This window comes from Macaca fascicularis, chromosome 16 (genome assembly GCF_037993035.2).
Source record: "Macaca fascicularis isolate 582-1 chromosome 16, T2T-MFA8v1.1".
Taxonomy (NCBI): Eukaryota; Metazoa; Chordata; class Mammalia; order Primates; family Cercopithecidae; genus Macaca; species Macaca fascicularis.
The window spans coordinates 82,055,475-82,074,434 of NC_088390.1; the positions used below are offsets into that span (position 1 = coordinate 82,055,475).

The following is an 18,960-nucleotide window of genomic DNA, read 5'->3' on the forward strand; positions in this document are numbered from 1 at the left end:
AGGGAGAAAAATATTAAATGACAGTAATAAAGCCATTTACAAAAGTGTCCCCAAACCTGACTATTTATCATAACCCCCAGAATACTGAACTGAATTTTCTGGGATGAGCTTTTGAGAGTTTCCCAAAAGCTTCTCAGGAGGTTCTCATGCAAAGGGCCCACAGACTGGCATTTAGGAAGCACTATATAACATCACCTATTTTAATAATAGTAAACACATGCATAAAGGTTGTAAACTTAACATATACGAAATATATACTTCTGTGTATATTGGAGGGAGATATATTAATGTTAAGTGATTCTTTTTGACAACCTTAAAACATGAATTTAAAATACAATTTAAAACCTGTAATCCCAGCTGGGCGCGGTGGCTCACGCCTGTAATCCCAGCACTTTGGGAGGCCAAGATGGACGGATCACGAGGTCAGGAGATTGAGACCATCCTGGCTAACACGGTGAAACTCAGTCTCTACTAAAAATACAAAAAAATTAGCTGGGCACAGTGGTGGGGGCCTGTGGTCCCAGCTAATCAGGAGGCTGAGGCAGGAGAATGGCGTGAATCTGGGAGGCGGAGCTTGCAGTGAGCCAAGATCACGCCACTGCACTCCAGTCTGGGCAACAGAGGGAGACTCTGTCTCAAAAAAAAAAAAAAAAAAAAAAAAAAAAACCAAGAACAAAACAAAACAAAAACCTGTAATCTCAGCACTTTGGGAGACTGAGGTGGGCGGATCACCTGGGGTCAAGAGTTCAAGACCAGCCTGGCCAACATGGTGAAACTCCATCTCTACTAAAAATACAAAAATTAGCCAGGCATGGTGGCACACACCTGTGATCCCAGGTACTCAGGAGGCTGAGGCAGGAGAATCACTTGAACCCGGGAGGAGGAGGTTGCAGGGAGCTGAGATTGCGGTACTACACTCCAACCTGGGCAACAGAGCCAGACTCCGTCTCAAATAAAATAATAAAGTAAAGTAAAATAAAATAATGCTTGACCTGCCGACTCGGAAACCCATGTGGGGTGGGGGTGGGCAGTCAACTACATCAGGAGAGCAAGACTCCCAAGCCCTTCTGTTGGCACCCAAGGGGCCAGTGTGTACCCCTTGGATCACACAATCAGAAAACAGGAGGACCGAAAAGGTTTCCTGAGTCTCTACTTACCAGGGAGGCTGGGTGCAGCCCTGCCAGCCCATCCCTGAGCACAGCATCCCAGATGGGGCAGAGCGGGATGTGGCTGGGCAGGGCAGGTGGGCTCTGGAAGGTGCTAATGGTAGCAGATAGGGTGTTGCCACCTGCCTGCAGGTAAGGAGCACCCTGAATGAGTGGGCTGAGCCAGGCTGGCCACCAGGCCTGGACCCACAGCTCCTTTGGCTATGGAATAATATCAGAGGAGTGGCTTATGGGGAGTGGATAGCAGGAAGCTCTGAGGCCTGGCTCCTAGGCACAGGATAAAGCTGGGGGAAGGAGATGGTACTGTGAAGGCAGATAAAGGGACAAGAGCCTCAGGTTTCTGTCCCCCACCCCATGTCCCTGGGGCTTTCTAAGCCAAAGCCTGCAACTAACGTAAAAGGAAGAAAAAGCACTTAAGTTACCATCCACTACCAAACTCCCCCAAAGCCCCTCTCACAAAATCCAAATCATTTTCTCATCTCCACTCCTGCCTCCCCCAATACAATAGAGTTTCCTGTTTTCTTTTTAAAACGTTGCCTACCACCTCCCCACCTGGGAAACCCAAGGCATGACTGCTGGTGGCTGGTGACAGGCACACAGCCGGCAAAGCCCCACCTCTGGTGGTGGGACGGAAGGAGGTAGGGGCACCAGTCCCTGCCACATCCTCAATCCGCACTCATCAGCCAGCCTTCCCTTTGGCTCCCACTAGCGGGGAGTAGGGCAATAGCAGGCGGTCCCCACAGCTAAGCAACAGCTCCTGGCCTTCCCACCAGGAAGACCTCTGCACCCTTACCCAATTGAAAAGACAGTCTCACCTTGGGCCAGGAACCACTATTAGGTGAGGAATGGGCACTATACATTTCAAGTGTGGACACTTGGTCAGGGCAGTAGAACTCTAAAGATGGCAGCCAACTTCCTTCCTTACCCACTCCTGGAGGTAATTCCCCTCTTAGTGACCGAAGCTCTGGTGCAACTCTGCTCAGAGACTGTTCCTGGCTTCACTCTGTTACAAGCTTGTCTATGGACTTGTGGCCGAATCAACTAGCAGAACAGTGAGCATCTGTGAGTGATGTGATTATGTATCAGTGGCCTTTTTTGTGTACATATCTATTTGCCAACATATCCTTTTAAAATACTGTGAATTATTTAATACAGAAAAGGAAAAAAAAAAAGCCCAGGCATGGTGGTTCATGCCTGTAATCCCAGCACTTTGGGAGGCTGAGGTAGGTGGATTACTTGAGGTCAGGAGTTTGAGACCAGCCTGGCCAACATGGTGAAACCTGTCTCTGCTAAAAAATACAAAAATTAGCAAGGCGTGGTGGCGAGTTCCTGTAATCCCAGCTACTTCAGGGACTGAGGCATGAGAATTGCTTGAACCTGGGAGGTGGAGGATGCAATGAGCCGAGACTGCGCCACAGCACTCCAGCCTGGATGACAGAGGCTCTGTCTCAAAAAAAAAAAAAAACCATAAAAACAAAAACCAGACACTGATATCTGAGACATCATCTATTGAGTGTATGCTTTGGGCAGGTAACTCATCCCCACCAATACACACAAACGCACACAGATTCCGTACCCCCAACTTCCCAATATGTTTACAACACAATTTCTTATTAAGTCCATATTTTCCTTATTATGATTATGTCAACAGAGTTCACAGCTAAAACGAGTGATTGCATTTTTATATTCGCCGTGATCACATTTCCTTTCTTGTGTAACTGTGTTTCCCCTGAAACAGCTTTGTTTTTCTCCATTTAGTTAGATTTCAGTATGTCATTAATTCACCTCTAACTGTCCTAACATAATGAACAATTCATTTCGATAGGAGCCAGAGATGCCAGCTTCCACTCTGATTTTTGGAACCTACCTTCCTGGAGTCTTCTGCCCCCTAGTGCAATCTGGACCAGTTTTCCCTAGGCCTAGGACACAGCTATCTTTCCGGACTACCCTCCAATATCGTCCTGCACCAAGACTTACTCCTGGGTGAGTCTCCATCTTTGCTTTCTAGGTTTACTGCCTCTCTACAATGGAGAACATCCTTTAATAGCTTCTGAGACATGATATACCAGGGGAAAGTTTTTGAAACCTTTGTATCTGAAGATGTCTTTTTCTTTCTTTCAAGTTTCCACATACAGCATTTTGAATTTTGATTGATTGATTGATTGATCGGAGATAGGGTCTTGCTGCCCAGTCTGGAGTGCAGTGGCATGATCATAACTCACTGCAGCGTTGAATTCCTAGGCTCAAGCAATCCTCCTGGCTCAGCGTCCTGAGTAGCTAGAACTACAGGTACACATCACCATGCTCAGCTATTTTTTTATTATTGTTATTATTTTTTGAAACAGGGTCTCACTCTGTTACCCAGGTTGGAGTGCAATGGTATGATCTCAGCTCACTGCAGTCTTGACCTCCTGGACTCAAGTGATCCTCAAACCTCAGCCTCTTGCATAGCTGGAACTATAGGTGCACACCAACACACCCAGCTAATTTTTAAATATTTTGTAGAGATGAAGTCTTATTATATTGCCCAAGCTACTCAAACTCGTGGTCTCAAGAGATCCTCCCATGTCATTCTCCTGAAGTGTTGGGATTACAGGCATGAGCCACCTCACCCAGCCTAAACTTGAGCATGTTTAAACATGTCATTTGATAAATTTTTCTGGGAACTTTCTTTTCATATTATTTGCTTTTCATATCCTTTGTTCAAGCGATTCTCCTACCTCAGCCTCCTGAGTAGCTGCAATTACAGGCGCCCACCACCACACCTGGCTAATTTTTATATTTTTAGTAGAGTCGGGGTTTCTCCATGTTGGCCAGGCTGATCTGGAACTACTGGCCTCAAGTGATCCGTCCACCTTGGCCTCCCAAAGTGCTGAGATTACAAGCGTAAGCTCCCATGCCCAGCCTTTTTTTTTTGAGATGGGGTCTCACTTTGTCATCCAGGCTGGAGTGCAGTGGTGAGATCTTGGCTTACTGCAACCTCAACCTCCTAGGTTCAAGTGATTCTCCCACCTCAGCCTCCCCAGTAGCTGGGACTACAGGTGTGTGCCACCATGCTTGGCTAATTTTTGTATTTTTTGGTAGAGACAGGGGCTTCACTATGTTGGGCAGGATAGTCTTGAACTCCTAACCTCAGGTGATCTGCCTGTGTTGGCCTCCCACAGTGCTGGGATTACAGGCATGAGCCACCGCTCCTGACCCTAGAGCTTGTTTTCTCTTGATGAGATTTTAGTTTTCTTCATCTAAATCAGTGGTTGTCAACGTTGACATGGCCATATATTTAAAGCAACTGGGGAGCTTTTTCTTTTGTTTTTTTTTGAGACCAAGTTTCGCTCTTGTTGCCCACGCTGGAGCGCAATGGCGCGATCTCGGCTCACTGCAACCTCTGCCTCGTGGGTTCAAGTGATTCTCCTGCTTCAGCCTCTCCCGAGTAGCTGGGATTACAGGCATGCGCCACCACACCCAGCTAATTGTGCATTTTTTTAGTAGAGACAGGGTTTCTCCATGTTGGTCAGTCTGGTCTCAAACTCCTGACTTCAGGTGATCCGCCCATCTCGGCCTTCCAAAGTGCTGAGATTACAGGTGCGAGCCACCGCACCCAGCCTACTAGGGAGCTTTTTGAAAAAACTCTTGTTAACAGCTTGTAACACTTATTCCTAGGTATTTTATAAGTTTTATTGTTGTAAATTAAGTTTTTTGTTTGTTTGTTTCTATTTCTAGGTATTTCTGGTACAGTGGAGAAAAGCTACTGTTTTTTTTTTCCCTTGGCTCTCATCTGAATAGAGAAAAGCTACTAATCTTTAAACTATTTCTCTTATATTCAGCCAGTTTGCCAGGTTTTCTTATGAATTTGAGTAGATTTCTAGTAGGGTCTTTGTGTGTCTAGGCACAATGTGTTATCATTTCTACCTGCTGTTGTCTTCTCTCCTACTTTCGTTATCCTTGTGAATTTATATATATTTGTCCCTTTATTGTCATTTTTGCAGAGATTAGAAATAAGTACTTGGAGGCTGGACAAGGTGGCTCACGCCTGTAATCCCAACACTTTGGGAGGCCGAGACGGGCAGATCATGAGGTCAGGAGATCAAGACCATCCTCGCTAACACGGTGAAACCCCATCTCCACTAAAAATACAAAAAAAATTAGCCGGGCGTAGTGGTGGGTGCCTGTAGTCCCAGCTACTCAGGAGGCTGAGGCAGGAGAACGGTGTGAACCTGGGAGACGGAGCTTGCAGTGAGCCAAGATCGCGCCACTGCACTCCAGCCGGGGTGACTAAGCGAGACTCCATCTTAAAAAAAAAGAAAAAAAAAAAAAGAAACCCCATATCTGCAAAAAATTGAAAAAAAAAAATTAGCTGGGCATGGTGGCACACACCTGTGGTCCCAGCTACTCAAGGTGGGAAGATTATTTATGGCCAGGAGTTAGAGGCTGCTGTGAACCATGACTATGCCACTGCACTTTAGCCTGGGTGACAGTGAGACCTTGTCTCTTAAAAAAAACAAACAGAAAAAAAAAAACAAAAAAAGGCTGGGTGCAATGGTTCATGCTTGTAATCCCAGCACTTTGGGAGACCAAGGCAGGTGGATCACGAGGTCAAGAGATTGAGACCATCCTGGCCAACATGGTGAAGCTCTGTCTCTACTAAAAATACAATAATTAGCTGGGCGTGGTGGTGCATGCCTGTAGTCCCAGCTACTCAGGAGGCTAAGGCAGGAGAATCGCTTGAACCCGGGAGACAGAGGTTGCAGTGAGTCGAGATCGTGCCATCGCACTCCAGCCTGAGTGACAGAGTGAGACTCTGTCTCAAACCAACAAAAAGAAAAAACAAAAACAAAAAAATCCAGTATTAAGATAATTTAAATATTTATAAAGGAAAAAGTCTAGCCTAGTTTGTGTAAGCTGCCTCCCTACCCAACATGCCATTTCCCCTTGCTATACTTACAGGTTGGGAGCAGCCTTCTCTAGCTTATACAAGCATCATCTGAGTTCAGAAATCAGCTTCACAAAACTAGAGAGTGGTGGGTCAGACTGAAAGACCTTCTACTACCCAGGCCTTACCTGGAGTTTTGCTACTTCCTTCCTGATCAGGAAGCTGACTTGGTCCCGGTCATTCCTTGAGTAATAGAGACGGCACCAGGAAGGCTTCCCATCCCTGCCAGCCCGGCCAGACTCCTGGTAGTATCCAGCCATAGACTTGGCAATATTCCAATGAATGACAAACCTGTAGGATCCAAAGGGACAAGGAGCATGAGATGGTGGAGAAACTGAGTGTCCTTTGGAGGAATAATCATGAGTAGGAGAGCAGGGAGGCCAGCAGATAGGGAGGGAGAGGGATAGTCCCAGAGTTAGAATGGTTAAGACACTGGCAGCCCATCTCCCTTCTAGGAGCAGCCCAGGTAAGAGGCCACAGCAGGAGTTAAGGGGGGCAATCAGCACATATGAGGGACCAAAAAACTCAGCCAGAACCCAGTGGAAAAAATACTGGACCTAAAGAAACAACATGAGGCTCTGCCACTTATGAGCACTGCAAATTTGAATAAGTTATTTATAACTTCTTTGAAGTGGGAAAGGAATAATATTTATTAAATACCTACAATGAGTCAGTTTATATATGTCTCATTTAATTGTTAGTCACCATCATGTGAGGTAGCCCATTCTCCAGAATATGAACTGGAGATTCAGAAAGGTAAATTTGTACAAGGCCACACAGTAAAAGGACAGCAGAGCTAAAATTTGGGCCTAGGGGTGTCTGCCTTCAAAACTAGCTCTTAACAAGACACCACAGACCCAGGATTCATTTTATTTGTTTTGTTTTTTGTTTATTTTATTTTATTTTATTTTATTTTATTTTTAGATGGAGTCTTGCTCTGTCGCCAGGCTGGAGTACAGTGGTGTGATCTCAGCTCACTGCAACCTCCGCCTTCTGGGTTCAAGTGATTCTCCTGCCTCAGCCTCCTGAGTTGCTGGGACTACAGGTGTGCACCACCACACCCAGCTAATTTTTGTGTTTTTAGTAGAGACGGGGTTTCACCATGTTGGCCAGGATGGTCTCAATCTGTTGACCTCGTGATCCACCTGCCTCAGCCTCCCAAAGTGCTGGGATTACAGGCATAAGCCACCGTGCCCGGCCTTGTTTTTTTATTAAGACAGGGTCTTGCTCTGTTGCATAGGCTGGAGTACAGTGGCACAATCATAGCTCATTGCAGCCTCAGCCCCCTTGCCTCAAGCAATCCTTCCACCTCAGCTTCCCAATTAGCCAGGACTACAGGCACATGCCAAGATACCTGGCTAATTTTTAACTTTATAGAGATGGAGTCTTGCTATGTTGCCCAGGCTGGTCTCGAACTCCTGGGCTCAAGCAATCCTCCCATCTGGTCCTCCCAAAGTGCTGGAATTATAGGTGTGAACCACTACACCTGGCTGCAGACCCAGGGTTTGAACTGATTCTAAAGTCGGTATTCTTTCAAACTGTAGTGCACTATAAAATTTCTGCCCTAAGTCAGGGTTACTGTGAGGTTCACCAAGGCCATGTATGCAAACATGCTCCGTAAATCATACAAGGTATTATTACTTGGTGTTAATCAGACCAAAGGGCTTCAGGCTGTAGCCCAAAATGCCTCTTGATGATCACGGCCAGGTAAAAAAGACTTCCTAACAGTTGCCAGTGTGGGGCTAGGAGGCTGGGATGCACCCCGACTCTTCTAGACTATTAGTAAGCAATAACAAGGAATTATGATCCTAAGAGCCTTGCCTTTGACCTTCCACAGGGAGTAGCTTAAAATACAGTCACACATTACTTAATGATGGGGATACATATTGTGTATTTTTGTTTTGTTTTTGTTTGTTTTTTTTTCTTGAGACGGAGTCTCGCTCTGTTGCCCAGGCTGGAGTGCAGTGGCCGGATCTCAGCTCACTGCAAGCTCCGCCTCCCAGGTTTACGCCATTCTCCTGCCTCAACCTCCTGAGTAGCTGGGACTACAGGCGCCCACCACCACGCCTGGCTAGTTTTTTGTATTTTTTTTAGTAGAGACGGGGTTTCACCATGTTAGCCAGGATGGTCTCGATCTCCTGCCCTCATGATCCGCCTGTCTCGGCCTCCCAAAGTGCTGGGATTACAGGCTTGAGCCACCGCGCCCGGCCTGTTTTTGTTTTTTTTAAGACAGGGTCCTGGTCTGTTGCCCAGGCTGAAGTGCAGTGGCATGATCCCAGCTCACTACAACCTCCGCCTCCCGGGCTCAAGCAATCCTCCCACCTCAGCCCCTAAAGTAGCTGGGACTACAGGCACGCACCACCACACCTGGCTAATTTTTATGTATATTTTGTAGAGATGGAGGTTTGGCCACGTTGCCCAAGCTGGTCTCAAACTCCTGGACTCAAGCGATCCACCTGCCTTGGCTTCCCAAAGTGCTGGGATTATAGGTATGGACCACTGTGCCTGACCAGGGATAGGGATACATTCTGAGAAATGACTTGTTAGGCGATTTCATCATTGTGCAAACATTACAGTGGATGATCTTTACATAAACCTAGATGGTACTGCAGCCTACACGGCTAGGCTGTAAACATGTATCGTGTGTTACTGTACTGAATATTGTAGGCAACTGAAACGCAAATACCATAACACAAATACTGTAATGCAAATCACTAGGTGATAGGAATATTTCAACTCCATTACAGTCTTACAGGATCTCAGTCTATGGAGTCATTGACCGAAACATTAATATGAGGTGCGTGACTATAGTTCCTTTATTCCCACCTCCTCATAGGAACCACCTACTGAGATGTGAGTGAACAGGGCTGTGTTAAAGGACAAGCCTGACGGACTGCATGCTGCCCTGTCCTGGGCGGGGGTGCCAGAACCATGCTGTGCAGTCACCTGGGAGCAGGCCACACAGGAACTGTCAGCATTTAGGCTGTATTCTAAGGACTCTCTCCTGGAGCTTCCTTCCCCTCTGGCCCTCGAAGGAGTACATGCACCTGGTCCTTTAGGCATAGCACTAGGCAATCCACCCTGAGCCAAGCCCAGACCAGGAAGGCAGGGCAATAACCAAAGCTCACCTGACATTGGCTTTATCCACTCCCATCCCAAAACTAATGGTTGCAACAATTACAGGAACCTTCTCCTCCATCCAGTCGTTCTGCACCAGCGTTCTTTCAGAGGCCTTCAGCCCTATAAAGAAGGGAAAGATGGAGAAGGGAACCCACATTTCCCTTGGGTTTACCCGAGGTCTATTTTGGGTTTAACACTGTGTGCTAGGCACTTCACAAACCCTGAATATTTCACTTTCCAGCTGTCCGACCTTACCTCAGGCGCTTAACTTTACTGAGCCTCAGCTGACAGGCACAAAGACCCTAGCCTATGTGTGGCAAAGAGCATTTGGCAAAGGTTTGGGCCATGATTCAAGCTCAAGCCTGCTGGCCTCCAAAGCCTGTGCTCTTCCTACAACAGCATTATCTTGGCTTGTAAAAACTTATCATTTCCTGCTGGGTAGGCATATACAGCGGGAAGAACTCAGGAGTCACAATTCTCATTTTAGACCTCATTCATGTCTAGACTCGTTTCAGGGGATTTAAGTGAATCACTTTAGCTCTGCCTGAGTATCTGCAATAAGATGGTGGGTCACCTGATAATCAGGATCTGTAAAGAACAAGAGACCCACCAAGAAGCCTCTGAGGGTGAAGAGAACCAAGTGGCCTGGGCGCCCCTTACCTGCATGGTAAGCCTTGGCGTTCACACCCCTGCAGCTGAGCTCTATGGCCAGCTGTTCACAAGCCTCTCTAGTCCTGCAGTAGACAATGCCGCAGCCAGACAACTGAATGGGGAGATGCAGGAAGAAAATAAGCATGGCAAGAACAGAACAATAGGCCCAGTGTAGTGTACCCTGCTCTAAAAGCAGCTCTGTGTTCCTTCCCTCATCAGTTTCAGTCCCCTCTGAGGCAGGACACCCAGTAAGGCTCTGTTACTTTATAAAAAGCAGGACCAGACTGGTTCATGCCTGCAATCCCAGCACTTTGGGACACCAAGGTGGGAGGATCACTTGAGGCTAGGAGTTAAGACCAGCCTGGGCAACACAGAGAAACCCCGTCTCTGCTAAAAATACAAAATTAGCTGGGCGTGGTGGCGCATGTCTGTAATCCCAGCTACCTGGGAGACTGAGGCAGGAGAATCGCTTGAATCTGGGAGGCGGAGGTTGCGGTGAGCCAAGATCGCGCCACTGCACTCCAGCCTGGGCAACAAGAGAGAAACTCCACCTCAAAAAAAAAAAAAAGGCAGGCCAAAAGCTGCTCAAAACTCAACCTGTTTAACTTCTCTGCCTCCTCTTCACGAACTTTGCATGGGTCTGCAGAGGCCTCACACAGAGGGGCTGGCTGCTTGCCTTCCACAGAAGGATCCAGGACAAGGAAACCCTGGTAAGGAGGACAATGCCAGGAAACCAAAGGGACAACTCTTTTTGTGCACGAGTTTTAAGAAGCCTGGCTGAGAAAGCTAGAAAAAGCAAAGGTCTTAGAAGACCAATCTCCATCTCCATGCTGCATGTCACACTCCACTGCTCTAACAGCTGCTTGGCCTCCACCTCAGTGCCTCACCCCTTTATCAGCCTCCTGTCCAAGAGCCTTAAGGCAGAAGTCCTTCAGGTTCCCATAGGGATCAGAAATCAGTTCCTTGAATTGCACATCATAGAAGAGGTTGGCCCGGAAGCAGGGAGTCTTGAAGATGGCAACTGGTTTCTTCAGGTGCAGGGCAGCAAACACGTCCTCTTGGACCTGTGGGGTGGCTGTGGCGGTCAGAGCCACACAAGGGGCATGTCCCAGGCGGGAGCGCAGGGCACCCAGACGCAAGTAGTCAGGACGAAAGTCATGCCCCCATTGGGAAACACAATGAGCCTCATCCACCACCAAATAAGACAACAGGTGGCGGGACAGCAGGGAGTTCAGGCTGGGCTGGAAGGAGGAGGAAGCCGCCATCTCCGGGGTGATGTACAGAATCTTGGTCTGGGGCTTTTCTCGCTCCAGGTCAGCAAGCAGGTCCTTCCTTTCCTGTGCAGAGAGCTTCGAGTTCAGGGAACTTACTCGTACCTTTAGGGCTAGCAAGTGGTCCACTTGGTCCTAAGAAAAGAGAAAGGGGCTATAATTGGCCCTCAGGACTCAGGTAAACGTCACTGCAAGTCCCTGGAGGATTTCCCAGTCATAAACTGTCCTCCTCCCACCCTCCACTATGTCTTTTCTTTGCATAGAAGTAGTATAGGTTGAATATCCTTTATCAAATGCTTGGGATCAAAAGTGTTCTAGATTTCAGATATTCCTAGATTTGGGAATATTTGCAGATTGCATATACATAATGAGATCTCTTGAGGATGAGACCCAAGTCTGAACAGGAAATTCATTTTTTTCATGTATACCTTATACATATAGCCTAGGTGTAATTTTATATAATATTTTTAATAATTTTGTGCATGCAAAAAGAGTTTTGACTGAATTTTGACCACAGTCCATCACATAAGGTCAGAAAGGCGTGGAACTTTCCACTTGTGGCGTCATGTCAGCACTAAAATTCTTTGGATTTTGGAGCATTTCAGATTTCGGATTTTTGCATTAGGGATGCTCAACCATTATGGAAGGTAAAGTGGTTTAGAGGACAGGCTCTGAAGTCAGACAGACTTCAGATTTAGATTCATCCTGGCTCACTTAATCACCACATGCTCGCTGGCTGTTTCTTACCCTCTGAACAAGTTATACAAGTCTATCTAACGAATTGTTGTATAACTTAAAATTTACATCTCAGAGGTGAAATTAATGTATGTAAAGCACTTAGCACAAAGGCTGGGACCTGGTGAACACTCACCAAGTTATTGCTGTTGTTCCCTGTCTCTCTACCTTTCTTCATGGTGGATGACTCTTACCCACACAGCCACACTTCCTCAATTCTGATTCTATCAGCCCATCTGCAGGCCTTAAATAGTCAGAACACCTGTAGAGCAGATGTTAATAAGGTCCCAGCCAGTTTCTCATCTTTTTTTCTGTTTCACATACTGTGCCCTTACCAAAATAAGCAGGACACCAGGGATTCCCCATATCAACTTAGCTATCTATCCATCTGCAACTTCTATCCCAACATCACGAGTGTACATGTGTATATACGTGAAACTGAGTATATATGTGTGTACAAATACAGTTTCATACTCCTCTGGACAAAAAAATAACGAGGGAGGGTGAAGGACCTCAGAGGAGTCATTCATAAACCCCCAGAGTGATATGCTCCAGTGGAGAACACTAACTTGGGGAAAAACAGAAACCCAATACAGCAAATGAGATAGGCAAATCATAGAAAAAAAGAGGCAGGGGCGGGTGCGGTGGCTCACGCCTATAATCCCAGCACTCTGAGAGACCGAGGCAGGCAGATCGCTTAAGGTCAGGAGTTTGAGACCAGCTGGCCAACATGGTGAAACCTCATCTCTACTAAAAATACAAAAATCAGCCAGACATGGTGGCATACACCTGTAATCCCACCTATTTGGGGGACTGAGGCACAAGAATTCCTTGAAGCCGGAAGGCGGAGGCTGCAGTGAGCCGAGATTGCACCACCACACTTCAGCCTAGGCGACACAGTAAGACTCTGTCTCAAAAAAAGAAAAGAAAAAAGAAAAGAAAAGAAGAGGCAAAAGACCAATAGAGAAGTGAAATTTCCAGCCTCAAAAAACCTTCCCCGAGTCTTTTTGGGCTACCATCTTCGTTGCCCTAAGCCTCACCTGAATCAAAGCAATGAGAGGAGAGACTACAATGGTGATGCCTTTGGCCAACAGAGCAGGGAGCTGATAGCACAGGGATTTTCCTGCCCCTGTGGGCATGCACACAAAGACATCCTTGTTACCTGCAAAAATACAAGACAACAATATCTCAGTGCTTCCTGCCTTTTCATTGAAGTTGTTGAAAATTAAATGAGAATGTAGGAAAAGTACCTAGCAGAGTGTCTGGCACATGGAAGGGTCTCAATGTAATGCTAATACCCCTCCTGTCCTTTCTATGAAAAAGGCAAGGATCCAGGAAATTTGGATACACGCCCAAACCATTTCTAGTAATGGTTAAAAACAAGATTTAAAAAGTCTGGGGCGGGCACGGTGGCTCACGCCTGTAATCCCAGCACTTTGGGAGGCCAAGGCAGGCAGATCACGAGGTCAAGAGTTTGAGACCAGCTTGGCCAACATGGTAAAACCCTGTCTCTACTAAGAATGCAAAAATTAGCCGGGCATGGTGGCATGTGCCTGTAATCACAGCTACTCGGGAGGCTGGGGCAGGAGAATTGCTTGAACCTGGGAGGCGGAGGTTGCAGTGAGCCGAGATCGCGCCACTGCACTCCAGCGTGGGCGACAGAGCAAGACTCTGTCTCGGAAAAAAAAAAAAAAAGGAGTCTGAGTCTGCTGTGATATGGATGATTTAACTAAACAGCCATGAAAGCAGAGTACTGCTAGGTGACTGGGCACATCTGTGTAGACATGGCAGGACATTACTTAGAGAGCTTTTGTTTAGACATGTATCATTAATATTACATTGCTGCTCGCCTCTTGGCAACTTCCATTTGTCACCATATCTCAGATTTATAACATTATTATTATTTTTTTTTTTTTGAGACGGAGTCTCGCTCTGTCGCCCAGGCTGGAGTGCAGTGGCCTGATCTCAGCTCACTGCAAGCTCCGCCTCCCGGGTTCACGCCATTCTCCTGCCTCAGCCTCCCGAGTAGCTGGGACTACAGGCGCCCGCCAACTCGCCCGGCTAGTTTTTTTTTTGTAGTTTTAGTAGAGACGGGGTTTCACTGTGTTCACCAGGATGGTCTCGATCTCCTGACCTCGTGATCCACCCGTCTCGGCCTCCCAAAGTGCTGGGATTACAGGCTTGAGCCACCGCGCCCGGCCAGATTTATAACATTATTACTCTTTCCTTCTCTATCTGGGACCCAGGCCACTCAATCTTCAACAAGGGAATTACCTAGAAGGCCAGTGACCAAGTTAAGTTACTACTGCCACCCTCACTGTTGCTGTTTGTTTGTGTGTACAAACGAACAATAATGGGAATCTGAAGTGTTTTCAAATACCATGTGTAGATCTGGCTAGGAACTATAGACGAGCCGGGTGGTTCTGCCATTAAAACTACAAGCTTTGGGCCAGGCTTGGTGGCTTATGCTTGTAATCCCAGTACCTTGGGAGGCTGACGTGGGAGGATTGCCTGAGCCCAGGATTTGGAGACCAGCCTAAGCAACATGCCAAGACCCTGTGTCTCTAATTAAAACAAATAAATGCAACTACAAGCTTTGGGTGACAACTCTAAAGATTTCCAAATCCAGTTATGGACCAAAGGTGAGGCAGTGCGAAGGATCAGGAAGAGGGTGTTCTGCCGCAGCATTATGGTATAGCCAGCATAAATTTAAAGGAAGGTACCTTGGTAATGTTACCTTTTACTACTGCCATGGTCGCACTCTCCTGTAAAGGCGTCTTAAAAGAGTCAAACCCAAAGACCTTCTTCAGCGTACTCCGGACTCGCCGCTCAGGGTCAAGAGGAAAGGTGGTATGGTGGCTGCTCATCTTAGCCAAGAACAGTGGCCAAAGGTTAAGGCAAAGGTGGTAAAAGGTTGCCACGAGAACCCTATGTTTTGCTTTAAAAATACAGCTTATTTTTCTGTAACAATTTGCTATGTTACACTTAAATAATATATTAAAGTATTAAAGCTGAAAGTGAACTGCCTCAAGCAATACATTCCTGGGTAATTAATATCTCCACTTTTACGCTCAATGAAAATAAATACATTGAACTATTCCAGGCCATGGTATAGCACAGAGCTAGAAATCAGATCAAGAAAAGAAACACAAATGTCTTCAGAACAGTTTGGAGAACGAGGAACCGTTTTCCGAAGATCCACCACCTGCTCCTTCTTCTATAAGCGCAACCACGACAACCATTCTTCCACCCCGGGACCCCGACCCCCTTCTCCCTTCTTCCTGAGCCCAAGATCCGCAATTTTCTCTCTTGGCCGGCCGACACCTCCCTCTCTTCACCCTAAGATATCAGAACCGGCCGTGGTCGGCCCAGGAATTAAAGGCCCTTACTGGGCCGCTGCAGCTGGCTGGTTCCGGAACTACTCGAAGACCCCTGTACACAAACCCAACTCAGAGAAGCCAAAGCGCTGGGAATTAAGCTTTAGCCAGAACCCACATAATCTTATATCCGTCGCGCAGTGATGACGTGCACGAGCGCTGGCATGAGGGCGGAGCCAGGCGCAGAAAACTGCCGTTTTGATTGGTTTCCAGTGTGGCGCGGGGTCTCCTGGGATCCGAGAGAACCTGCCTTTCCGCCCGGAAGTCGGCGTCTTTGAGTCATAGAAGTGAGCCACGCCGGGGCTGTGGGAATAAGATGGCGGGGAAGAAGAATGTTCTGTCGTCGCTTGCAGTTTACGCGGAAGATTCAGAGCCCGAGTCTGATGGCGAGACTGGAATCGAGGCGATGGGCAGCGCGGCTGGTAAGGCGCAAGTGGGAAGCTGGGAGAGGGAATCGGGTGTCTGCCCGGAATGCTGTACCCCTCGCTGGGCGGGAGGGAACTAGATGGTCATTGTGCCCCAAGCACCGGACCCCGAAGAATGGCCCGGGGTCCTGGATGAGATAGAGCATTAGAGATTCTGGACTAAGAATGAAGAATCTCCTTTCCGTTGTTTCGATTAATCTGCCTAAACTTACTGAAAGCCTCCGTGCCGGTTATAGTGATGGACAGAGGGATGGACGAAGAGGGAGTGGCTGCTGAGCCACTGCCTGTTCCCCCTGGGCTCGTTGTTTGATGAGGGAGAGCGATGAGTAAAACATACGTGGAAGATGGTAAAATTGTGTTTATTAAATTTATAGCTTTTAGTTAAGAATGTGCCCTAAACACATCTTGGAGCTTTTAAAAATAAAAACGTATCTGATCCCCAAAGCGAGAGAATCAGTTCTAATTTGGTAGAACTGGGGTAGGATGTGGACATTTGTGAACTTTTTAAGGATCCCGGGTGATTTTTCTTATTTTGTGAGTTTTTAAAGCCTATCGGTGATGTTCTCCTCCTCAGGTTGAGAAGCACAATGTTAGACAATGGAAATAGATTTCTTTGGGAGAATAGAGAACAAGTTACCTAACAACATATCTGGACCTTAGCTTCCTCATCTGGAAAGTGAAGGGGATTGGATTAGATTAGGTACTTTCATGTTTTGTGATTTTGTGGGGTCTCTTCCAGTCAGAAAGTTCTCTGATAGTTTCCTGTAAACACTATAGTGTTTGCTTAGTGTTTATAGCATTAGAAACAGAATTTAGTACTTGGTTTTGTTCCCTGACCTTTTAAAGGTTTTATTCACTAAATAATGCCCTTCTCAGAGAGCCGAATCTGGGCCTATTGTCACTTAACATGAGATTTAGGTTCCCCTTGTATCTTCAGAGATAGTCTTGGCCACTCAAATCTCTAGACATTTTTTCTTACCTTGTAACTCCTGATTTTTTTTTTTTCTTGCTTTTTTTTTGTTTGTTTTTTAACCTTTCAGAGGAGAAAGGCGGATTGGTATCTGATGCCTATGGGGAGGATGACTTTTCTCGTCTAGGGGGTGACGAAGATGGTTATGAAGAAGAAGAGGATGAGAACAGTAGACAGTCGGTAGGTAAATCTCCCAGATCCAGAGCTACTGAAAGCACAATTTCATTTGTCAGATTTTGGAACTGTGCCAACAGTGTTCCATTTCATGGCTAGCTTCATCCCTTGCTCTCCACTTTTGTTTTAGTATTAGTGGAAGAAACTGGGTTGGATAGCAGTTCTGTTTGAAAATTTATTTTCACGTGGATCTTTTTTTATTAATCTTTGAGTTGAAATTTGGGGGGAAAGATAGTGGATTATTTTATTTAACCCAGATATCAACGGGTGTTTTATGTTGATTTTTCCCAGTTTAAATTATTTACTCCATTTATAGCAGGCATTCATCCTAATTGGTGTATCGTTTATATCTACAGTCAACTCTGCATTGTTTTTAATCTTGGTTGGGGCTCATTTAAATTTTGTCAGTTTATTAGCAAGATAAGAAAGGGAAATTTGTTTTCACCTGCTTTTTTTTCTTTTTTTTTTTTTTTTTTTGAGGTAGGGTCTCACTCTGCTGCCCAGATTGGAGTGTAGTGGTGTGATCATAGATAGTTCACTCCTGCCTTGAACTCCTGGGCTCAAGTGATCCTCCCACCTCAGCCTCCCCAGTAGCTGGGACTACAGGTGGGCACCACCATGCCTAGCTAACTTATTATTAATATTATTATTTTGTCGGAATCTTGCTCTGTCGGCCATGCCAGGATGCAGTGGTGCGATCTCGGCTCACTGCACCCTCCTCCTCCCAGGTTCAAGTGATTCTCCTGCCTCAGCCTCCTGAGTAGCTGGGATTACAGGCACCTGCCACCACGCCTGCCTAATTTTTGTATTTTTCGTAGAGATAAGGTTTCACCATGTTGGCCAGTCTGGTCTCTAACTCCTGACCTCAGGTGATCCACCCACCTCATCCTTCCAAAGTGCTGGGATTACAGGTGTGAGCCACCGTGCCTGGCCTTCTTCTTTCTTGACATTTTACTTGGCACTTTTTATTATGATACCCTTAGATCTTGATCACAAATCTTGCCTGATACTCAGTAGGTGCTGGAGAAAGGAGAATCTGTGCTATTATTAACAAGAAAGGTTTTAGACACATAATCACCTGAGCAGCATGAGTCAGAATTTATGTTTGCAGAAAACGCAAAGAAATTGAGGCTGGTTCTTAGCACGAGACACGCAAAGTTGAGTCTCGATGTCGAATCTGACTACTTAGCAACAGTTTTAATCGAAACACTTAAAATATATTATTTGTTTGAATTTTTTGTTACATGTTGGTATGTAAATGTTAGCATTAAAATTCATTCCAGCCAAGCAGGGTGGCTCACACCTGTAATCCCAGCACTTGGGGAGGCTGAGGTGGGCAGATCATGAGGTCAGGAGATCAAGACCATCCTGGCCAACATGGTGAAACCCTGTCTCTACTAAGAATACAAAAATTAGCTGGGCACGGTGGCGCGCACCTGTAGTCCCAGCTACTCGGGAGGCTGAGGCAGGAGAATAGCTTGAACCCGGGAGGCGGAGGTTGCAGTCAGCCGAGATCACGCCATTGCACTCCAGCCTGGGTGACAGAGCCAGACTCCATCTCAAAAAAAAAAAAAAATTATTTCCACAACAAACAGAAATGCGTTTTGTACATTATGCATTTTGGGAGATATTTTCATGCCTTTAGCCCCATCCATTAATACTGATAATTCAGAGTTGACTGAAATTATTCAGAAAAGTTTTGCAAGTTGTTTTCTGACTTTTCTGAAGTACACACATTCTGGCTTAATATTCATAACTCTTTAGTACATTTGCATAATGTGTTTTTGAAGTGTTTCATATTTGCTTTGCTTAGAATTTTCATCATGTTTAAGCTTCATTTCATATTTTAGTAAAATCCTCTCATCAGCTCTTATTGTAGAGATTCTGAAATGTGATTGTATTTGAGCTCCATCTCTGTTTATTTGGCATGACTGATTTCATTTTAAGGAGATTATGGAGATTGCATTTAAAGCCTTGGACTCACTGGCACCTTACAGGACAGTTAAGTCTCCAAATCATCAGTCTAGTTTGTTCAAATCTCGAATGGTATTTATATTAATATATGGAGTGCTCTGTAACGTTTGGGCTGAAGTGTAGCTTTGTTGAAAATAGCAGTTTCAAATGAAACCATTTTTTCCTGG

General features: G+C 46.0%; 2 protein-coding genes across 38 annotated transcripts in view; one reads left to right on the forward strand and one right to left on the reverse strand.

The window, feature by feature from the left end:
• RECQL5 (RecQ like helicase 5) overlaps positions 1–15,370 on the reverse strand; it is a 40,173-nt gene extending 24,803 nt beyond the window's left edge. For all 4 annotated transcript variants that reach the window (XR_012426166.1, XM_065531999.1, XM_015438847.3 and 1 more), the window contains exons 1-6: positions 14,611–15,370; positions 12,914–13,035; positions 10,755–11,273; positions 9,877–9,979; positions 9,225–9,336; positions 6,225–6,387 (exon numbers count right to left, since the gene is read on the reverse strand). Coding sequence is in view for 3 of the 4 variants with exons in the window: in XM_065531999.1 (XP_065388071.1) it covers positions 6,225–6,387; positions 9,225–9,336; positions 9,877–9,979; positions 10,755–11,273; positions 12,914–13,035; positions 14,611–14,740 (1,149 nt within the window). In the remaining variant the exon portion in view is untranslated. The remainder of the gene's footprint in view (positions 1–6,224; positions 6,388–9,224; positions 9,337–9,876; positions 9,980–10,754; positions 11,274–12,913; positions 13,036–14,610) is intronic.
• Positions 15,371–15,539: 169 nt separating this feature from the next.
• SAP30BP (SAP30 binding protein) overlaps positions 15,540–18,960 on the forward strand; it is a 43,496-nt gene continuing 40,075 nt past the window's right edge. For 30 of the 34 annotated variants that reach the window (XM_074020492.1, XM_074020503.1, XM_074020504.1 and 27 more), the window contains exons 1-2: positions 15,540–15,672; positions 16,716–16,825. Coding sequence is in view for 18 of the 34 variants with exons in the window: in XM_045376681.3 (XP_045232616.1) it covers positions 15,567–15,672; positions 16,716–16,825 (216 nt within the window). In the remaining 16 variants the exon portion in view is untranslated. The remainder of the gene's footprint in view (positions 15,673–16,715; positions 16,826–18,960) is intronic. The other 4 variants (XM_074020485.1, XM_074020493.1, XM_074020482.1 and 1 more) reach the window with 1 other exon arrangement.